The sequence below is a fragment of the Danio rerio genome, chromosome 15, assembly GCF_049306965.1.
Source record: "Danio rerio strain Tuebingen ecotype United States chromosome 15, GRCz12tu, whole genome shotgun sequence".
NCBI lineage: Eukaryota > Metazoa > Chordata > Actinopteri > Cypriniformes > Danionidae > Danio > Danio rerio.
The window spans coordinates 19,838,186-19,859,399 of record NC_133190.1 but is presented as its reverse complement, the minus strand read 5'-3'; the positions used below and the strand labels follow the sequence as shown (position 1 = coordinate 19,859,399).

The 21,214-nt window shown below is 34.4% G+C and overlaps 1 protein-coding gene across 1 annotated transcript; it reads right to left on the bottom strand.

Annotated features, from left to right (window-relative positions):
- Positions 1–3,163: 3,163 nt before the first annotated feature.
- Positions 3,164–20,432, bottom strand: rps6kb1b (ribosomal protein S6 kinase b, polypeptide 1b). The gene is given in 15 exon segments (NM_213076.1): positions 3,164–3,725; positions 3,815–3,927; positions 7,173–7,280; positions 7,371–7,448; positions 7,774–7,836; positions 7,931–8,038; positions 10,583–10,673; positions 10,825–10,915; positions 13,745–13,845; positions 14,410–14,467; positions 15,345–15,492; positions 15,600–15,668; positions 17,345–17,465; positions 19,537–19,580; positions 20,285–20,432. Coding segments are annotated over 15 exon segments (1,509 nt in total). The 5' UTR covers positions 20,354–20,432; the 3' UTR covers positions 3,164–3,478.
- Between the last annotated feature and the right edge of the window lie 782 nt (positions 20,433–21,214).

The following is a 21,214-nucleotide window of genomic DNA, read 5'->3' as shown; positions in this document are numbered from 1 at the left end:
AGTTAGGTTTCTATATTTAGCATTTTTTAGCAACAGTAGCAAAGATCATATTTCGTATTGAATATATTTATTTTTTCAGCTGATTCTTTCTTAATTTATTATTCTTTTTTTAAATTACAGGTTCTAAGTTTCATTTGTTAAAACTAATGGGTTTTGCAGTAACATTTTTGTAAAAATGGTAAGCAAATGACATTTGTATCCTCCCTTTTTAGCTAATCCAAAAAGAAAAATGGTACGATCCATCACTCAAAAGCTGTAGTGTGATCCGAACCATGAGATTTGTGATCTGTTACACCACTAGTAGCCAGAACTACGAATGGCTGCATTTCATCTTTAAAACGAATGCTACGGTGCGGTATGATGCCACCAATGGTTTCTGCTTCTTTTTGCAATACCAGATGACCGCTTACCTTCATGTGAACGGCTTTTCTGCTGTAACCAGTTTGCCCAGTGGCTCGCCGCACAAAAAAAATAAATAAATAAATAAATAAATAAATAAATAAATAAATTGTGTTGCCCGCAATTAGGGTTCGAGTCTGACAAGAAACAGTTCAAGAAAGCAGATGAAACAAAAAGGCGACAAATAAAAGAAGTAAATAACAGGGTGAGAATGTGCTACGGTTTGAAAATATGAAAAAAAATGGGGGGCCACGAGGGCTTTTCTTTTTTCTGAATTGCTTTTGAAAACACTGTCGGTTGGGTTTAGGGAAGACAGTGGGCGGGTCAATCGGTGCTTTTTAAAACACTATAGTTTGTGTTTAATGAATGTCGTTCAAGTCATTCGACAGTAGCCTCTGGTGGATTTACCTTAAGCCTAGTTCACACTACAGGATTTTAAACATCAGCAGATCGCTGTGCTGTTCACACTACATGACTTGACTTTGTGTCTTTTAATCTCTGTGGTGTTCACACTACACAACACTATGTGAATGATCCACAAGAGGGGGGTCACACACTACATGATCTGACAACAACTCATTCCCCAACAGCCAATAAAATTTTGAGGGAGGAGTCATCAGAAAAAGCTGAACACTATTGGCTGCTTGTGTGCTGATTACATCACTAACAGCGTTTCAAGCTTTGGAGAAAGCATTTAAAAACATCGTCAAATCAGCTGATTTATCAGCGGATTAATCACACATCTGCAAGGTTCCAGTGGATAGATACACAGAGAGTTTTTAATTTTTGTAATTTTATAACTCTTTAAAATAAAACTAACAAATAACACCCTGCCATTTTCTAACTAGCAGTGTATTTCTTTCAGACATTGTTTTTTTTTTTTATTACAAAACAGTAAAGAACTGAGCATTTCTGCCTTAAATTACCATATTGGTCAGAATGACTTTATGCATGTCTGATACTTTTCGCTGTGACTTTAAATATGTGTGCATTTTTTTGCCTAGCAACTTCCTGCTAACATAAACAAAACTTTCTGATGTCAAAAACATCAATTTACTTCAGATATCTTTCAAAACAGCATATTCTGTGCCGAGAAATAGCTCCTGTTTGAAAGTGAAAATGAAAGCCAAGACCTTTGCATGTTCTTGTATCTTAACTACATATTTATAGGCTGTATTACCGAAAAAAGATTATATTTTAGGGTAATGGTGTCATTAAATATGATGCCAGACATTCAAAGCTTAATTTTAATATCTCAATAATAGCTTTGAATGTAAATATGTTGTGACAATATGGCGTTTTATATGAGAACGATCAGAATGAGCAGTATGGTAATTCTAATAGTTACAGAATTCTAGTTCCACTGTTAATATAGCCTACTCTCATGTCTGTGTTAACACAGAATTAAGCAAGTGCGTTGATGCCCATTCTGACCAATCACAGATGTTTCTGTTGAGCTCCTGATCACACAGGCATTCAGCTCATGCTGATATGCTCTCTCACTGGCTGCAAATCGTCACTACATCTGACCACACGTGGGGTTGAGTCGGCCGACTGCTCTGGAATATTTAGCATGCTAAATGTTGGACTTCCGTCTGCGAGGTGTCGGCGACGCGTCAGCGAGCCTCGTTGATGCGTTGTTCAGTAGTTCACACATAAAGAGCGGCGAGCGCCGTGCACCCGCAGATTTCTTCCCGATCACAGCCCGATCTGTCGGCGAGCTCGTTAACTTCCAAATCGGGCTCAAATCAGGCTTAAAATCCTCTAGTGTGAACTAGGCTTTAGAAGAGCAGGTGTGAGAGGAAGTTTGAGATCTGAAAAAGTGTACACAACAGCCTCTGGTGGATTCGTGAAAACAAAACTCAAAAAAAAAACGTAGCTCCTGGGACGCAGTCCAGAAATGTATGCAGGGGTACATATCAATCATGAGCCCGGGTTGTGTTAATCACATTGCAATATCGGTGCTGTAGAAGGAACCATTTGAAATTGAGAGTAGTCACATTAATCGTTCACCGCAAGTTTATCAGTGGCTGTGCATATACACCATTTAAATAACTTCAAAAACGACTCTCTAAATATTTCGGTGTTTTGGAACCCTCGGATTCCAAAAAGATTTTCAAATATATCTGCCAAATATCGTCCTAACAAACCATACATCAGTGGAAAGCTTATTTATTCATCAGATGATGTATAAAAGCAACTGCCCCTTGTCATCCAGGGTCACAAATAACAATTTCTGATCAAATAAATTCAGCCTCGGTGAGCGTAATCACTCAAAAACATAATATAATTAATAATAATAACTACAAAAAAACATAACCTCAAATGCTAGTATACTGCATGAATGCCCGAGCTCGTATAGCACATTATTTGCACTATTTTAAACGCAAACTCTCCAACTGAACTAATACGACACCCCGGCACATAATAAAGTATCAAAAAGTCAACGTATTTGTTTTTATTGAGGCTCGTGTATTTAACCATCATTTGTACAGCACTGCGGGATACACTCATTTAAATATGTATAAGACTTCAGGTTGCAAACCTCTGGCTGGGCGAAACTCCCCCAAATGCATCTGATTTTGCAATCCGCAATGATTTGTACAATTCATTAACAGTTGGAAAGCCATTCCGCTTCCCCTCGGAAATACTGTAAAAACTCAAAGCATCCCACTGGAAGCAACTCCTCCACATCACTTGATCATCTTGCAGGGAGCATTTACTCATCTGCACGTTTGCAAACAGTGTCCTTTATTGTCTCTTCTTTTTTTTGTACATTTTTGTTTGTTTCATGTTCCTTTTATGGTAAAATCATGTAAAAAAGTTGATAATCCAAAAGAAGGCCTGATACTGAAAAATCCACTTGATATGTAAATGACAGGAATCATCTAAGAAAGCGCGCTGAGGTTTCGGGAGGTGAGGAAATGAAGCAGTTCCTCTGTGAAAGACACATGCTCATCAGATGTGAAGGACAGTATATAAGAGCTGATGGTAGTGACAGCAGGGGCTTTTCTTCGCCCCGAAGGTCCATATAAAAGAAATGGAGAAAGCAAAGGAAAATTCTAAGTTGGACTAATGGTCATAGGTTCATACGTAGATGCTCTGGCCTTTTGGAGATGACTGGGTAGGCCTGCTGCTTGAACTGGCCCATGTTGGAGCCAGCGGGTTGCCTGATGGGAAGAGGAGCGGTGGCTTCGGCACTGGCCTGGACATCCATGTGATCCACGCTGGACACTTCCATGGCCAGCTCTGTGGGGGACTGGAGGGTGGAGGATCCGGGTAAGGTGGGACCTCGTGGCCAACAATCTCCTGAGAACTTAATTGGACTGAAAGGTAGGAGACGCTGAGGTCAAATTGGAATTGCTCCATTTATTATTGGTCAAATGTAGAAGTCTAAAAAAGAAAACACCATTACCTGAGAGGCGTTCGGGGGCTTCCCAAGAACCGGCGAGGTGAACGGATTTTTGGCTCAAATGAGAACTTCTCCTTTATATTTTCCAATACGGATGGAGCTACATAAGTAAAACCCTGCAAAATGTAAAAGGCAGATAAGTGCCAACATTTCTTAAATAGGACTATGAAAGGTAAATTTATAATGGAATTTAAAAAAAAAAAATTTTAATGTTTTTTTTTTTTTTTTCAATTGAATTATTCTGAAGTTCTACATTTTTGGCTTAAGCCATGAACACTTCTGCAGGTTTTAGAGTCAAACTCAAGACTTTAAGGGTGCTTTCACACTTGGTTCAATTGCCTGGACCGTACCCAAGTTTGATTGTCCCCCCTTTCCACCTTCTTGGTTGGTTTGTGTTCACACTATCTTTTTTCCTTAGTACGCTGGTATGCTTGCGTCATCGAGCTGCTGTTTTGTTTACGGCTGTTGCTAGGTGATAGTCACGAAAGCAAAGTGCCAAAGTGGAAAGACGTCCACACATTGTGGTCATTCTGCTTTTACAGAATCTTTTGGTTTAGGACATGCAGAAAGCGACTCGAGACTATCTGCCACAAAAATATTCTAAACGTTCAGAACATCACACAGTGTCTGAAGCTGTTTTTGGAGGAGACAAGAAGACATTATCACTGTGTCTGCCCTGGCTCAGTCCCACTTGTCACCAAGGTACAGTACGTGATACACAGATGAACGTTATGAAAACAACAGTTTGTTGTACAATTGGCGGTTTACTTCTGTTATTTGGTACAATTTCATTAACACCAGAAGTGAACCGGATTAAAGTTCGCATGAACTGTACCCCATACCACCTCTTCCAGGTGGACTCGGGTACATTTCACAGGTGCGCACCAGAATTCAGAAGACACGTTCACACTAGCTAAATGTACCATACTCTGACATCAAACCAGCCCGGGTGTGGACCAAAAGAGCTAGCGTGAAAGCACCCCAAGACAATGTTAAGACCCTTATGAATAAAATTTCAGACTTATACAGGGCTAAACACTAAAGATGTTTTCTAATGGCCTGGTTTGAAACGAGCAACATCAAAATAAATTAATTAGTTATTTTGATCAATTATTATGATCAAATTTAGTTATTTGTTTTACTTTAGTTGTACACAGGCCATTTTTTTCAACAACGTTTCTTAAAAAATGGACAGGTTTTAAAAACTATAATTTTATGCAAAACAGTCTGTCCAGGTCAGTGTCCCCACCAGGTATAAACCTATACATATATTTGGAGAACTTTAACAAAGAATATTGCAAGGAATACAAATAAACCATATTGGTAAATTGAATTAAATTTTTACTTTTGTAAAAAAAAGTTTTTAAGATGAATTGTTGGTGATGGAAGTCTAATTGTCCCAATTGACTGTAGTGGCACGAACATAGAAAAATGAATACCTGTTCAAAATAATTTAAAACGTACAACATAATATTAGATATACAGTTAATTGAAGACTTTATAAAGCCTAAACTTTAGTCTTAGAAATGTAAGCTTTTAAGACTTCTATATTTGTTAAAATTGTTACAGATTAAGAATTGCTTTGCAAATCTGAGGAAAAAAACAATAGTAATATAAATTCAATAAAAAACATTTTTTTAAAAATACAACACTTTATTTAACATGATTTGTGAGATATAAACTTAAAATTAGAAAAAACATCCGAAAAAAAAAGTCTAATTATCTGTGTCTTATTCTGTGGTGAAAGCTAAAATATATTGCATCATATCAGATTTATAAAATGTGAATGTATAATATAGGAAAAAAGTCAAAATCGCAAGATGAAAATCTGTAAACTCTTAATTCTAAACAAATCTGAAGTACAAGATTTAAATGTGTAATTTCTTGAAAAAAGCTTAAATTGTAAAATGTATGCTATACAGGGTTTCTGCAGGTTAAATTGAATACCGTGTTCACACCAGTCGTGGAAGAAACGTTAAGCGCGAGTGATTTACATGTTAAGTCAATGTAAAGCCACAAATAGACATTTTGCAGCGCAACACGCACGAATGGCGTGGTGTGAATGTCGCTATATGCGCGAATTGAGTGTTTTGCGCGTTTGAATCGCTCGAGTGGGAAAATCTGAACCAATTAGGAGCTTGCTTTTGTAAGAGCATGATTATGACATAGCACCTCTTGTTGGTGCCCTGGGGGAAAATTCTCCTGCACACACAGACAGCAGTTCATCAAACTGGGCTCGTCTCAGTCAGAAGCACAGCTGAAAGCCTCCATCATGCAGGTTAAGTTTCTGGAGGAGTTTATGAGCTCACAGAGGTGGGTGCACCTTTGAAAAGATCTAGTGGACTCAGACACGACTCCAAACAAATTAACGCTGTTGATCAGCCTTTGTAAAGCACAGCTATTTTCTCAATAAAATCTGTGTTAGCCATTTAGCAACAAAGCTACAGTCACTGGGCAGACAGAAGACCTGCCCATTACGCAAATCTGCGTCTGTTCTGAAGTGAATTTAACACACGAATAAAGCGAGTAAACTCAAATATTCAAGCGTCTATTTATGCGCAAATAGAGTGATTTATCAGCGCACTCCGCTTCTGGTGTGAACACAGCATCAGACTTCCAGACCATTTTAAGACCATTATGAATGAAATTTCAAACGTACACAGGGCAAACGGTGAGTTTTTTTTCTAATGGCCAGTGGAAATTTTTACTTGCCCCATAAAATTTCAAATGTGTAAAAAAAAAAAAAACGCTAACTCAATTTATATGCATATACTTTTCTTTCAGCATTACTTTCCTCAAAAACAAAAGACAAGTTTTAAGAATGATATTAAACTAAATTTACGCACAACAGTGTTTCTGGATTAGTGTCCTCACCAGGTAACTATTAATACATGGAGAACTTTTAAACAACTGTTAGAGTAAGGAAGATAGTTAAACCAAAATGACAAATGGAGTTGATAAGGGTAACTTCTTTTTTGGTTTGGTTGAAAGTCAAAAAAAAAATAAGAACTGTTTAACATGACTAAGGCGTCCAACACCATATTTCAGCGAATTTATCTGTTTTAAAAATTAAAATTTTGTTTTTTAAAATTTAAGACATTTTAAGGTCCCACAGATACCATGTTACACATTTTTCCAAATAAATCCTTAAATGCAAGAAAGTATTCTGCAAAAAAAAAACCTCCAAATGTTACCCAATATAAAAAAATGTTACCCAACTAACTTTCAAAATGCTAAAATGTGGCAACTCAATTCTTAAAAGAGAGAGAAAAGTCCAAATTGCAAGTCCCTTTTTATCTGTATTCTATGGCAAAAACAGGCTTTCATAGAGGACACTGAAATCATGACTTGGCTGCCTTACCAAAAAGACCTGATTTGCACTTTCGCTCAGTGTGGAGTCATCAGGACTGTCAACGGGAGTCTGGCTGGTGAACTTTGAATCAAACTGGCTCACATCCTCAGCAGATTGCTGCCAATACAAGACATCAGGTCACCTACTTCATGTGTACTCTTAACCAATAGGATCCAGCAAAACACCCCAAAACATGAATATAGTTACCAAGAAAGGCTTGAATGGTGGTTCTACTTTGCGTGCAAGAAGATCATCCCAATTAACATGTCGGAAAAAGGGATGAGTCTAGGAGACAAATTAAAACACATTAAACCAAAACAAAAGCTCAGCAATTCCTTCTAAATTATGAAATGTGGTTAAATGTTCAGTTGTACCAAAAATCAATAGGTTAAGTTAATGATATACTTCTTTTTGTACCCCAAAGACCTTATTGTTCAATTCTGCCATCTCATAGCTAATAGTTTATACTTTTTGGGCAAGGAAAAGAACTAAAGTAAACATTTTTCTTTAAAAAAAAAGGCTTTTCACTATGAACAGTTTGTTAGGATTTAAAGTGTTACCATTTTTATGTTGACTTTAACCATTGATGTTGACCTTTATGCAAACAAACCTGTACTTCTGTTGCATCTCCAGGTCCAGCCCCAAGCCGAGATGAGGCACTTCTTTTCAGTAGCTGAAATGCATTGGTGTTACAAAATAAAATACCAAATAAAGCAACACCACAATACATCTTACTGGGGGAGGAAATGAGATCAATGTTGGCCTACCCTTTTGAGAAGGTCCCTGGCTTCTTGTGTGAGGTAGGGTGGGAGGTTCAGTTTGCATTTAAGAATTTTGTCAATGGTTTTTTTCCGGTTCTCTCCTGTAAAAGGAGGCTGGAAAAGCAAAAAAAATAAATAAATAAATGAATGAGAACAAAAACAACAACAACAACAACATCAAAATCAAAAAGTAATTTATTTATTGCAGTAAGGTTCAAAAACCTAAACCAATTCTAATATTGACCAGATGAATGGTTTTCAATCCAAATATGATTTCCTTGTGTTTACATTGTACTATAAATAAATGTAAAAAAGAAGATGCTGTTTTTAAGAGTTAATATTAGGGGTCAATCGATATTTGTAATTTTTCAAATATTGGCCAATAAGCTTTTCTGTTTGGCAGATGTGTTTGAGACGGGACTTTTATTTTGACGCCAGCATAGCTAAGCTAACATTCTCCCTTTTGCTCACCGTTGTTATTCAGTTCTGTCTAATACGGATAGAAGTTTGTCTAATAATCAGATAGAACGGTTTAAACAAAGTAATTCGCATTCAGCAAATACACATGCAAATCATTGAATGACGATTGAACATATCATTTCACAAACATTTGTGTCCTGTTGTGAGCTCTTATAAAGTCATGCATGATTGTGTGTTCTCTGCTGGTTGGTTCATCCAAATTGAAAGCAGACAGGAAGAGAGTTCAGCTTTAGCCTCATGATCTTAAATTATTCAGCGTTTTATCCATTTGTCCACAGTCATATTCATGTCATTTTCACTGTGTGCTGTATGTAAAATGAGTATTACCTTGGCTTTACTGGAAAAATTTTTTAACTCCCAATGCACACAAACTTTTCGGAAAATGGACAGCCTGTTGGTTACAGTTTCATTATCTTATTATTTTCTCAAGTGGAGAGTCACAGAACTAGAACTTTCTGAATGAATTAAGGACGACACAGAGTGTTTCATACTCTTCTTTGAATGTTTGAAAGGCGTGTCAAAACTGTTGTTGACTCTGTCAGACATGGGTCATATATGTGAAAAAACACGTTCAAATAAAAGACAAAAATAGTCACAAGAGACTATATAAGAGAATATGTAAAACAGCATAACGCGAGCAACAACATTGTTCATTACATAAAATGTCTCTCGCCAAAGGAAAAATAAACTTTCCTGACCCGTCACAAAATGTGTGCTATTTTAAATTGAGTTCAAATGTAATTTGTTTTTAATTATAAAAAAATATATCAGCCATCAGTCACACTGCTTTCCAAGACATCAGAATGGGCCTTCAAAAAAACCCAGATCTGTCAAACACTAGGTAATATTTAGGGCCAGACGGGATCAGCCGACATTTTTTGCAATTTCTGCACAGAATTTAGTTAAAAATCTGCGGATTTAGGAAAGCATTTTTGGGAGTATCATAACTAAAAAATTTTATATATGAACTAAAAAATAATTCCTTTTTAACTTGAATTAAATGTTTACAATGCAAATCCAATTACATCCACTTTATTTGGAAAACAAAGCAAGTCTTCTATATAATAAATCTACTAAAGGACAGAAAATATTACTTTACAAACTATTGTAAATTATATGAACAGTTTCATTTTAGTCAAAAATTTAACTAAAATTAACTTAAAACTGAATAAATATAAATGTACACACATTTACACAAGTAAATAAACAGGATCAATGATGGGCTAAAAATTAGCAAAATTCTACACGCACAGATTCCATCTGTTCGTTCAGTGTCTGTAAAGACTTTCCGCTCACTTTAAATAACATAATCTACTAAACCGAACAGTCAGAAAACAGGCAGAAAAATAACCACAGAACGCTCAAAGATTTTCAAACTGTTTTAAAAAAAAGAAAAGAAAATGATCTTGGCTAAATAAATAAAAAAATTAATTCAATTAGCTTCCACTCTGAAATGACATTTACTTATTGATAATACACCTGACAATGAAAATTGTCATCATTTGCTCTCCCTACACTTGTTTGAAACCTGTTTGAGTTTCTTTCTTGTGTTGAACACAAAGGAAGATTTTCTGTAGCATGTTGGGAAACAAAAGTAGAATTTTTATTCCTATTAGGGCTGTACAAGATATAGTTTCAGCAATGATTTTACAATGTGCATATTCTTAAGTCACATCACATTATCTGCAATGTGGAGTAAGGTTTAAAGTTGACCAGTAGCCAGAGAAAATAAACTGATCTATGGTTACACATTGCAGTGACCCCGCAATATCACCATAAACATGAATCGCAGAAAAATAAAATATGAAAAATAAATGAAAGACGTCAGTTTTTCAGCCCTATTTTCTATAATGGAATCAGTACCTGTTGGTTTTCAGCATTCAGAACAGAAGAAAGAAACCCATAAAGTTCAGAATCATTTGAGTGTGAATGACAAAGGTATATTTTGAGTGAACTATCCCTTTATATACTTTTTTTGTAAATACTAAAACTCAAGCTAGTGCACTGCATAAAAGAAACATTTACACAACATCTAACCTGCTCACATTATGTATGCAAACGAAATCTCTCTTCAAAGTTTACGTTAGAACAACAATGTGATTACTTTGAAAACGCAAAAAAGTTAACATTTTTGTGTGGATGCCACCTAAAACGCCTTCAAAAAAAGTGAATACTCACTGCTCCGGTTAACATGTCATACATTAAAGCCCCCAGACTCCACCAGTCGACAGCGCGATTGTGTCCGCTCCTCATGAGGATCTCTGGAGCCCTGAAATAAAGGAACTTATCACTCAACTGTAGAATTCATCTAAATGCACGTCACACGGCCATGTCAGGCAACAAAGAGGGACATTTGCAAAACAGGAAATTAACCATTTAGACATTACAAGGCCCTAAAAGCTTCTTGAAAAGCCTCTCACATGTACTCAATGGTGCCGCAGAAAGTGTGGGTCACTGTGCCGTCATGAATGGACTCCTTACACAGCCCGAAATCAGTCAGTTTTACATGTCCTGCCAGTAAAACAAAAACAGATTATTAAAACTAAACATTTTTCAGTTCACAAGAGGAACTCCCATCTAAATCATCAAATTTAATAATGATGTATGTTTTTTTTAAGGAAGAGTGGATATGCACATGGCAAAACTGATTTCATCATGTAAATAAATACAAAAATGTAGAAAATATTGTCTTTAAAAAAAACAAAATCAGCATATAAAATCAACACAGTACTGAAAACAATAAGACAAAAGTGTAAACAAGTTCAAATAAGTTTAAAACTAGGAATGCACAATATAAACATTTTTAAGATCCTGATAACAGATAATGAAGTCCTTATCATGGCAGATTCCGATATCAATATACCAACAATCAATAAACTCATACATCGATAGTATAATGTTTATATAATCTGCAGTTTGTGCACCTAGGAGTATACAACAATCTAAACTGGTATTTAAGAGGCTCTAGCTAAACTACAGTAAACATCAGAAGTCACTAATTAAAAGACATTTTAAAGATATTTTTACTGTATTATTATTGTATAAAAAGCCTAACCAGGAACTAGGACTGCACATTAACCTTTGATAGAAGCATAAATATGGGGAATTAGCTACTGGAATTTGTAGCAATGTCATACTGCAATTGTTTCTGTTAAATAAACGTATTATTACTTTAAAAAAAAAAAAGTGTTGATATTTAATATATTTATATTCAATTATTTCATGCAATACAAAAAAGACATATTAAAAAACATAAAAAGAAAAGCAACTTCAAATTTGCACAGTTGAGCTTTTACAACTGATTAGCTTTAGATTCAACTTTATTGTCATTACACATGTACAAGTACAAGGCAACGAAATGCAGTCAGTTAAATAGACCATTTAAGCATTCATTTAGTTGTTCAAAAGTAAAACTGTTTAAACGTAAGCGCCACCAGGAGCAGTAGATAACAGAACAGAAGCACAGAAAATCCATTAAAAATATAGTGGTATAGCAAATGTATACATTTTAAAGACATGGCAATAAACAATGAAATTTAATGCAGTGCTTATTGTCAGATGTGAGGCACACTTTATATTTTGTCACAGTCAGACAATGAAGATTACTGATTTTATACAAACCAGGGGTACGTTCTTCGTCTGCGGATTACTCAATTAGGATTTGGATTTGGATATTGGCGATTTGACACGATCCAGGTTTGTTTTGTCAGACTTGTCAAAGCAACAGTTCTGGTAACTTAAACCTGCTTGGGAGCAGGTAATTTCATATAAACAGGATTACATCAGGTCAGTTCAAGCAAAGATAATACTAAAAGTATGTACCAAATGCTGATAATTTTTTTACAGTAGTAGTTATATACACTTGGGAAAATAGTAAATATATATTTTTAACTATATATATATATATATATATTGATATGAACTTTTTAGATACAAATGCGTACATGCACAATATTCAACTTAAAAAAAAAAAAAAAAAAAAGGATAATAATAATTCAAGCAGTCATGCATGTGTTTTGACCACTAATATACCGGTGATTGACACCTTTACCAAAATGCTTTTTTGATGCTGAATTATTTATACAGTTATTCCTTACTATTCCTTATTAAAAAAAACTTGAGTAGGCCTAGGCTACTATAATAAAGAAAATCTTCTCTAAATGTGGAACTAAATACATTGATATGCATTGAAATACATGATGAATACTCTTGACACATGAAAGTGTAAAGCCTGCAGCTCAACAAATGTGGAGAGTTATTGTGTATCATATTTAACAAACCGTTTACTGCTAATTTTATTTAAATTTGCTCACATGGATAATTAAATATTAATCAGGTGATGTCATTACACTGCTGTGCCGTCAGCCAAACATTGCATTGCTGATCATGATTTCGAGGATCGATAGATCTTTTCTTCACAATACACGCAGCGATCTCAGATTAATTCATCCAGACATTTTAATCTGATTCAAGAACTTGTTTGAAGAACCAAATTAGCCAGAGATCAGTTATCAAGCTTTAAAGATCCAGGATCTTCTAAATCATCTTAGATCATTTAAGCAAGCTACGAAAAACAGACCCCAGATCTTTAACACATGCAGTTTATTATTATTATTTTTTTTAACTTTTATAACTTTTGCGGACAATGAAAATCTTTACACTTTTACAACAGCTTTGCCGCAATGGTAACGTTCCAAGTGAAGATTTGTGTTAAAACAGATTCCTGTTTTCCTCCTCTCTAAATCATTAATGATGCAAATAGGCACTGTCCTCCCCATGTATGCAGGTTTTTCCAAGTCAAATTGAAGACTTTAAGACCATCAAGAATGAAATTTCAGACTTGTATAAGGCTAAATGCCCAGCAGATTTTTTTTTTACTTTCCCCATCGAAAATGATTAATTTTAATTGGTTATTTCTTAGCCGCATACTTTAAATAGTGTCAAAACAAGTTAACTTAAAACAACTTAACTTAAAAAACTCTTTAATAAAGTAATAAACTAAATGTATGCACCACAGACAATATTAGTTATAAACAGAGCTAACAGTTTTAAGTTTTAAAAGTTTTATTTAGATGTACTGTATCGTTGGTGATTGGATGCATGTTGGATCGACTGAGTAGCTTTACAAAAACAGAAAAATTCCCTCGCATTGGGAAAATAAATGAATCTAGAATACTTTTTATTGACTCATTAATTGATTTGTTTTATAATTGGCTTTAATTTAATTAATGTCATTTTTACCCATTCCGCCCAATACTTTATCTGTCTGAGATGTAGATGTAGTGCATCACTGATTATAATTCTAACATCATTCAGAATGATAATAGGAAGCAGGCAAACCTTGGTTGTTCAGCATGATGTTCTCAGGTTTGAGATCTCTGTAGATGATGCCTTTCTGATGCAGGTGTCCGAGCGCCATAGAGATTTCAGCCAGGTAAAAGCTGCATGTTAAAAGCCCAGAGCAACATTCTGATTACATCCATTCATCTCATCTTGCTGAATGTAATGTCGAGTGTGTGCATATGTTCTGCATGCATAAAGAATTGTTTAAAAAAAAAGTTGACACTTCAATGTTTACATTGCTATTTATCTGCTTGTGAAGTGTGACGTCAAGCAAAGCAGCTTTCCGGTCCAAGCACCATATCAGACTGTATAAAGAGACTCAACAAATGGGAATAAACATTTACAAAGTGACACAATACTTTTAAAAATCCAGATTTTTTTTAAATAAATTGATGAAATATTGGTGTCTGAGATGCAGCAAGTCCAAAGACTGTTGTGTACACCATTATTTTATATGATATCACTTTATTGTGTGATATGACTAAAAAAAATGGTCATAAACAAGTATATTTTCAATTCAAATGAGTGGCGACTTGGTCCCAGAAACAGTATTCCATACGTCACAACTTAACAAGCGGATAACTATATGAACTTTGCAGTTCTCTGACTTTTAAAGCATTAAATTGCTAAAAAAAATAAATAAATAAATCAGGCTCGCTCACCAGGCCGTGTCTTCCATGAAAATTCCCTCTCGCTCCAGCTGCATGAAAAGCTCCCCACCTGCAAAAGAAGAAAGGGTTTTACTATTAACATCAGTTTTACAAGCACAAACAGATGAACTGATAGGAAAGCTTTACTGCATCAGATTTCAAGACAAGTTTACACAACACATTAAACATTTCAGTAGACTGGAAAATAAAGTTAGCGTTCTTAGAGACCTAATGAAGGAAGTTTATTATTTTCCTTTTATCTATACTTTTTTCTAAGATTATACTATATTTCACTGTTGACATTTTTCATCAAAATTGCAATTTTCTTTTTAAAGTGACCAGTTCATTGTTTAAAAATATTTAAATTAACTCTCACTCAGTTCAGTTTTAGTTAACTTCAGACTTTATTTTTTACATTTCTGACGTTTGATTTCCAAGCTAAAAAGTTTATGGCCTAAAAAAGTAAAGTTTCTCACACAATTAGGATTTTTAGTTCTTAAGCATAATGACCTAGAAAATAGGACATTTTTTATGTCAGTCTTAGTACACAATGTAAATACAGAAGGTCAAGTTTTCAATATAAAAACTATTAAAACTTTTTTTTGAGTGAGATGCTAATGGTCTAATCCAGATGAATGATTTATGCTAAGCTAAGCTAAAAATACACCCACCAGACACGGAGAACATGGTAAATGGCATTCAAAAATTATAAAACTCTAATGTTCAACTCTAATGGAATTGTAAAATGAGACTATTTACAAAAATGTGGAGTGTTCTTTTAAATATATTTCCTCCATACAAATAAAAAAATAAAGAAATTTAAAAGAAAAGACTGGCACTAAGAGGTTGAATTAATCCCTTAGCAACTCCACAGCAACAAAAGGAGTGTGGAAAGAATGAGAAGTTGTCTATCTCTAAGAAACAAAGGTTGCTCTTGATTCACAGACCACTTAGGTATTCAAGGATGAGGTAAAGCTTGCCGCCCGTCTGAAAGGCATAGATTAGATCAACGATGAAAGGATGCTTGACTTCCTCTAAGATGTTCCGTTCTGCTTTAGTATGCGCTGTGTCCTTGGCGTTGCGTACAATCATAGCCTACAAACAGAAAGATAAAGGTGACATTGAGGCACTTACATCTACATATCTAATAAGACATGACATAACTAAATGAATTAGCATTGGGAATTCAAGGAATGTTGAACCTTCTTCAAGACTTTCATTGCAAATATTTTTCCTGTTGCAGCACCAGATACTTTCCGAACTTGGAAAACCTACAAAAACAAATAAATACATTTACTTTAAAATGAAATAAATCAGCATACCACAAAATTAATTTTGAAATTGTTTACATTGGTTAAAAATTATTCATATAATTGTAGGTGTCCAATTCAAGTAAAGAAAATGTAAAAATGTAACTTTAAAAGAAATTTAAAAAAAGATTTTACAAACGTTATTTGAAAAATTGAAGCAGAACTTCACTTGTGCTTTCTGTAAAAGTCACTTTTGTCAATTTGTAATCATAGATCAAGCTAATGATAAAAACCCTGATGCTACATGCACTTGATATTAATAAGTGCTATAATGCAAAAAAGATCTTTCAAAAGCAATTTTTTATTTATCAACAATAAGCTAAAAAAATGCAATAAATTCAACAATTTCAATACAAAAATGTATTAATTGAATTAAGAGTAAAGTAAAATGCTGAGAAATTTAATCTAAATCACTTTTTAAACAGCCAAACTTGATTGATTACAGATAAACAAATGTCAAAATTCAAAATGCATTGGTATTATTATTATAAAAATACTCATATTTTAACCATTTCTAAATTATCCACATCTGATAACATATTTAAAGGTGCAGTACGCAAGTTACGAACAAGGTATTGCATTTCTGAATCAAAACAAACGCAAGCGCAGGTTGCCAGATTTGAGGAGCAGACAGAGTGAGTCTAACGATCGAGCCTAAAGGCTGATTTAAACCGTGTTCTAAATAAAAACAAGAGCATGTGATAGAAGGAATATTCTCCATATTAAAAACAGTTTTGTTCTAACCAACAACTCAAATTTATATGCCATTTTATATGACATTTATTGCTATATACTTAAAGCAGAAGCAGATAGTTTCTCAGATCTTGAAAATATATATTTTTAATTGAACTTTAGACCTGTGAAATAATGCCAACCAACACATATCAGTGATTCAGCATGCACATTTAATAATGTTAAAGCTTAATATGTAATAATTAAATTGTAAATCTTACCATTTCATGAATGAGTGCACTATTCTATGCTTCTGAATGCCTGTATTTAAATTTCTGTCGTGTTTCATCTTGTGCAAACAGCCAAATTGCTTATCGCTGCAAATCTTCTCATGTAGCATTTTGTTAGGACACAGGGTTACAATGTAACCTGCTCACCTAATGATTATTGCTTGAAATATTTATATTATTTGCTAATTAATAACCTTATGTAAAAACTCTGAATCTGCGTCTGATTTCGGAGTCTGCTACTGTGCACTGGAGGTCGCATTTCGGTCACTAGCGCATGCTTAGAGAGCCTTTATGAATGAAGGAATGAAATACGCGTTTTCCATCAAGGCAACCCGGGGTGCTGAAATATAATTGCCTAAAGTGGCAATGGGGGGGTTAAAGAGACCAAAACAAAAACAGACATTCCGGCACATAACTCACATTTTCAAAGCAGAATAGCTGATTTCAGCATTGTTTTTCAGATAAACAAGAATGTTCACTTGCCCTGTTTCTTAAATATCTACAAACATATTTTATTTTTATGCTTTAGAAGAGTCAAAATCCTACATACAGCACCTTTAAATAAACTTCTGAATTGAAAGAAGAAAAAAATATCTTATAACATTCAACAATGTAAAAACAAATTGCCTTGACATGTCCTACAAAAAAAAAAAATAATAATGATAATAATATTACCTTTCCATAACCTCCTTTCCCTAAAACACGGAGAAGCTCAAAGCACTCCGGACGGATGTTCTCTGTGCCTTGGTTCACATTGTCCTCTGATATCTCAATCTTCTCACAGTCATCCATGTTACTGTAATAACAACAAACCACAAAACTATTGATCATGTGCATCATTCAGAATCAGCATCAAATTCGTGAATCTGTTTATTGCTCCCAAGTCCATTTTTTGTCATGAGTGGGGGTTTTTTTATTTACACTTGTGCATTCTTGTGAACATTTTGTACATTTAACCTTTTAAACCTGCAATATTTCCTGAATGATATAGACCATTTCAATATGGTCATGTCATTGGCCCATGAACATTTCCTTGTTATCAAACTATTTTCTAATTGTAAGAATAAGCAATTCAATCATAACTTAAAGTTAAAACAGCTGTCATAACATTATTTAATATGTGGCTGTTTTTGGATTCTTCTCTAAAAATGTAAAATAGGACATACGTTGGGAACACTGTTTTTGTTTACATCCCTCAAAATGGTCTATTCACCTTATTCTCTGGGCGAGCGGGCGCTGCCATTTGAATCATTTTGGCTGGGGACTTCCGGTCTCGTTTAATTCCACTCAGTTTTGGATGTTAAAAACAGCTTGTTTTACTGCTTGACGTTGCAAACTGATATTTTATTATTCTATTATTCTACTTTGTCAGTATAATGATGCAAACACTTTGTGGAGCAAGTAATTTGACTGTTTTCAGTCACTTATTATTCCTAGTCATTTCTCTCATAGGCAACTGGATCAGAATTTCTAAAACAACTACAAAAACAAGCGCACGTCCGCATTGAAGAATAAGGTCAATAGCAAAGAGTCATACATACTTTATTAACAGGTTCTGATTCAAAATGTACATTCAATTTGTAATTTTGTAATTATTTTTACAAGTCAAGTTCAGTAATTAGTTCATGTACCAGAACTGTTCATAAACAAATTTCAATAAAGGAAAATTAAAGTAACAAAGTTTTTCCAACATGGATCTTTTTTTAAATGGTCAAATTCAGTTGTTAAAACTGTTTACACACACAAATCCCATAATGCAAATAGCTTTGGTTTCATTACAATAAAAATACCAAAACATCACTTTGTCCCTAACTTTTAATTACTTTTATAAGTAAAGTTCAGTAATTGTTAATAGATAAATCTGGGACATAACCTCAACAATGGGGTATATGCACAGCTACTGTTTTTCAGCCAATGATGAACTTAGAGTGAAAGCTTTATGTGATCATTTTCAATTTCATTGAAAATAATTTCATAAGGTTTCATTAGGTTTCATAAGGTGGATGGAATTAAACACAGTGCTTCTTGTCTGGCCTGAGACCTACTTCATATTGTATATCTATCAGGCAGTGAAAATCACAGATTTTTAAAAAGAAATCAGACCTCAGACATGGCAATTTCATAATGAAAAAACAGTTCAACTGAAGTGCTGAGGCTGGCTGGCTGAAATTAAAAGTCTGTGAATATACCCCATTTCAATACAAAATAAATTGAGCTTTTCTTGTTTTACTTTTGAACACTAAATGCAAAATTCATTATTCATTCATTCATTTATTCATTCATTTTTTTTGGCTTAGTCCTTTTATTCATCAGGGGTCGCCACAGCGGAATGAACCGCCAACTTATCCAATATATGTTTTACACAGCGGATGCCCTTCCAGCTGCAACACTGGGATCGACGTCCATACACGCTCATTCACACACAAAATTAATTACACGTATGCAATTATTTTTATGTGGGTGTATAGGAATGGATACTAGAGGTTGATTCATATGTAAATACAGAGAAATTGTCATTATGCAAGTAGTAGTTTATATACTGTATGCATACATGTGTAAATAATAACATAAAAGAATGAATATTGTTTCTGATTACCGACTTATCCATGAATATCATTTTAGTTAAAAAATCTGCTCAGGCCTTGTTATGTGAACAATTTTAGTTTGTTTTTTATTATTAAAAACAACATTTCCAAACAAACTGTCAAACTAATTATTATAAGTATTCAAAAATAGGCATTGTTGGTGGTTATCATCAGAACTGATACTGGAAAACAAACATATTTGAAATTTCTGATTTTCTATTTGGACATTTGTGGTTACTTAAATCAGAAACATACTAAATGTTTATTAAACAACATACTTACAACTCAAAGCCACTGCACTGGTCCATGAGCTCATTGATCTGAGCCTGCAGAAAAGAGGAGTTAAATGCAGGATCAATAAAAGCTCAATTCTCTGCAACAGCTCTGTTGGGTGGGGAGATGATCAATGCACGAGCAGATAACGTTACGAGGCAACAGTTGGCAGCTCTTCCAGTCTGAACACGAAAGCGTAAGGGCTCAGATTTCGCAATACTATTCCCAGAGATCCCATACGGTGACATGCACCATCTATGGTGCTGCAAACCTAAATGACTGATCCTTGCAAATATTAAAAGACTCACTATCAATGTCATGTTATCATTTAAAGCAATATGCACGAGGAATTTAATATACATCTAATGCAAACTGCATTGCCATGTAGTACAAGAAAGGCAACCAATACGTCCAGCCCTTTAAATTGCCACAACTGTAACGCTACTGTACTACTATACTGTAACACTGCCAAGTAGTCAGCTTGCACACAACCCTATTATCTACACCTCCTATCTTATACTAGTACACAGAAAGCACGTTTCCGCTACTAAAACTGTTATATCTCTGTCACATGTGCTGACAGGCATAATATCGCCGTTACTCAGTACAATAAACACACTGTACGGTGGTCTGTTAGCATGTTAGCATAACACACAGTAGCAGTAGCCACTGCCTGGGCCTCAGGCCTGCGCTCTGCCTGCCCGGGGTGGAGAAGCATTCCCGCGTGCAGTTTACTCTAAAATCAGCCGTCTCTTACCTCCTCCAGCTCGTCATCGGACACATTCTCCTCTGGCTGGTCCAGATCGATGTCGAAAACGCCAGCCATCGTTGGTTTCGCGCCTGGAATCACTTCAAACCGCGTGTGGGTCTCGCGCTTCCCGCCTCATGGACATGAACGCACCGTCGCCATGACCGGCATGGACGCGAACTGAACTGACTGACAGACACCCCCGCGCGGAGGAATGCGGGAAAATACTCGCGCTCCGCTTACAAACGGCCTTTATTATCTGACGGGGTGTGTAACTTTTAAAGATTGGAGCAGTATATTATGACATAATAAATATATATAATATAAATTATTATCAATTACTTTTAATATTATCTATCTATCTATCTATCTATCTATCTATCTATCTATCTATCTATCTATCTATCTATCTATCTATCTATCTATCTATCTATCTATCTATCTATCTATTGTTTGCTTGAAATGTGTAGTTTATATATATATTATAAATATATATTATTTATATATATATTAATATATATAATTACACTTTTGATTAAATAATAAAAGTACTGTTTGTTACACAAACTTAAATTTATGTTTAAAATATTTAATAATTAATAGAACAGTAGATAAAAATATACAATTAAAGGTTATTTCTGTAAAAATATATATGTTATTATTTAACTACAAATAGATGATTACATATGGGGATTATAGAGGCTAAATCAATAGATTTTTTCTAATCAAAATGTAAAAATATGCTTTATTTCTCTAAGAATACAGAAAATTTCAAAGTTGTACAATTGGAGAATAAATAGACCCATAAAGGCTAGAAATAATCCAAAAACGTATTTTAACTACGATGTCTTACAAAATAAAAGCAATATAAATAAAGTAAAAAAGAAGGAATAACATTAAAATAAAGAAAATGTAGAAATAAAGAATATTTCTTTCATT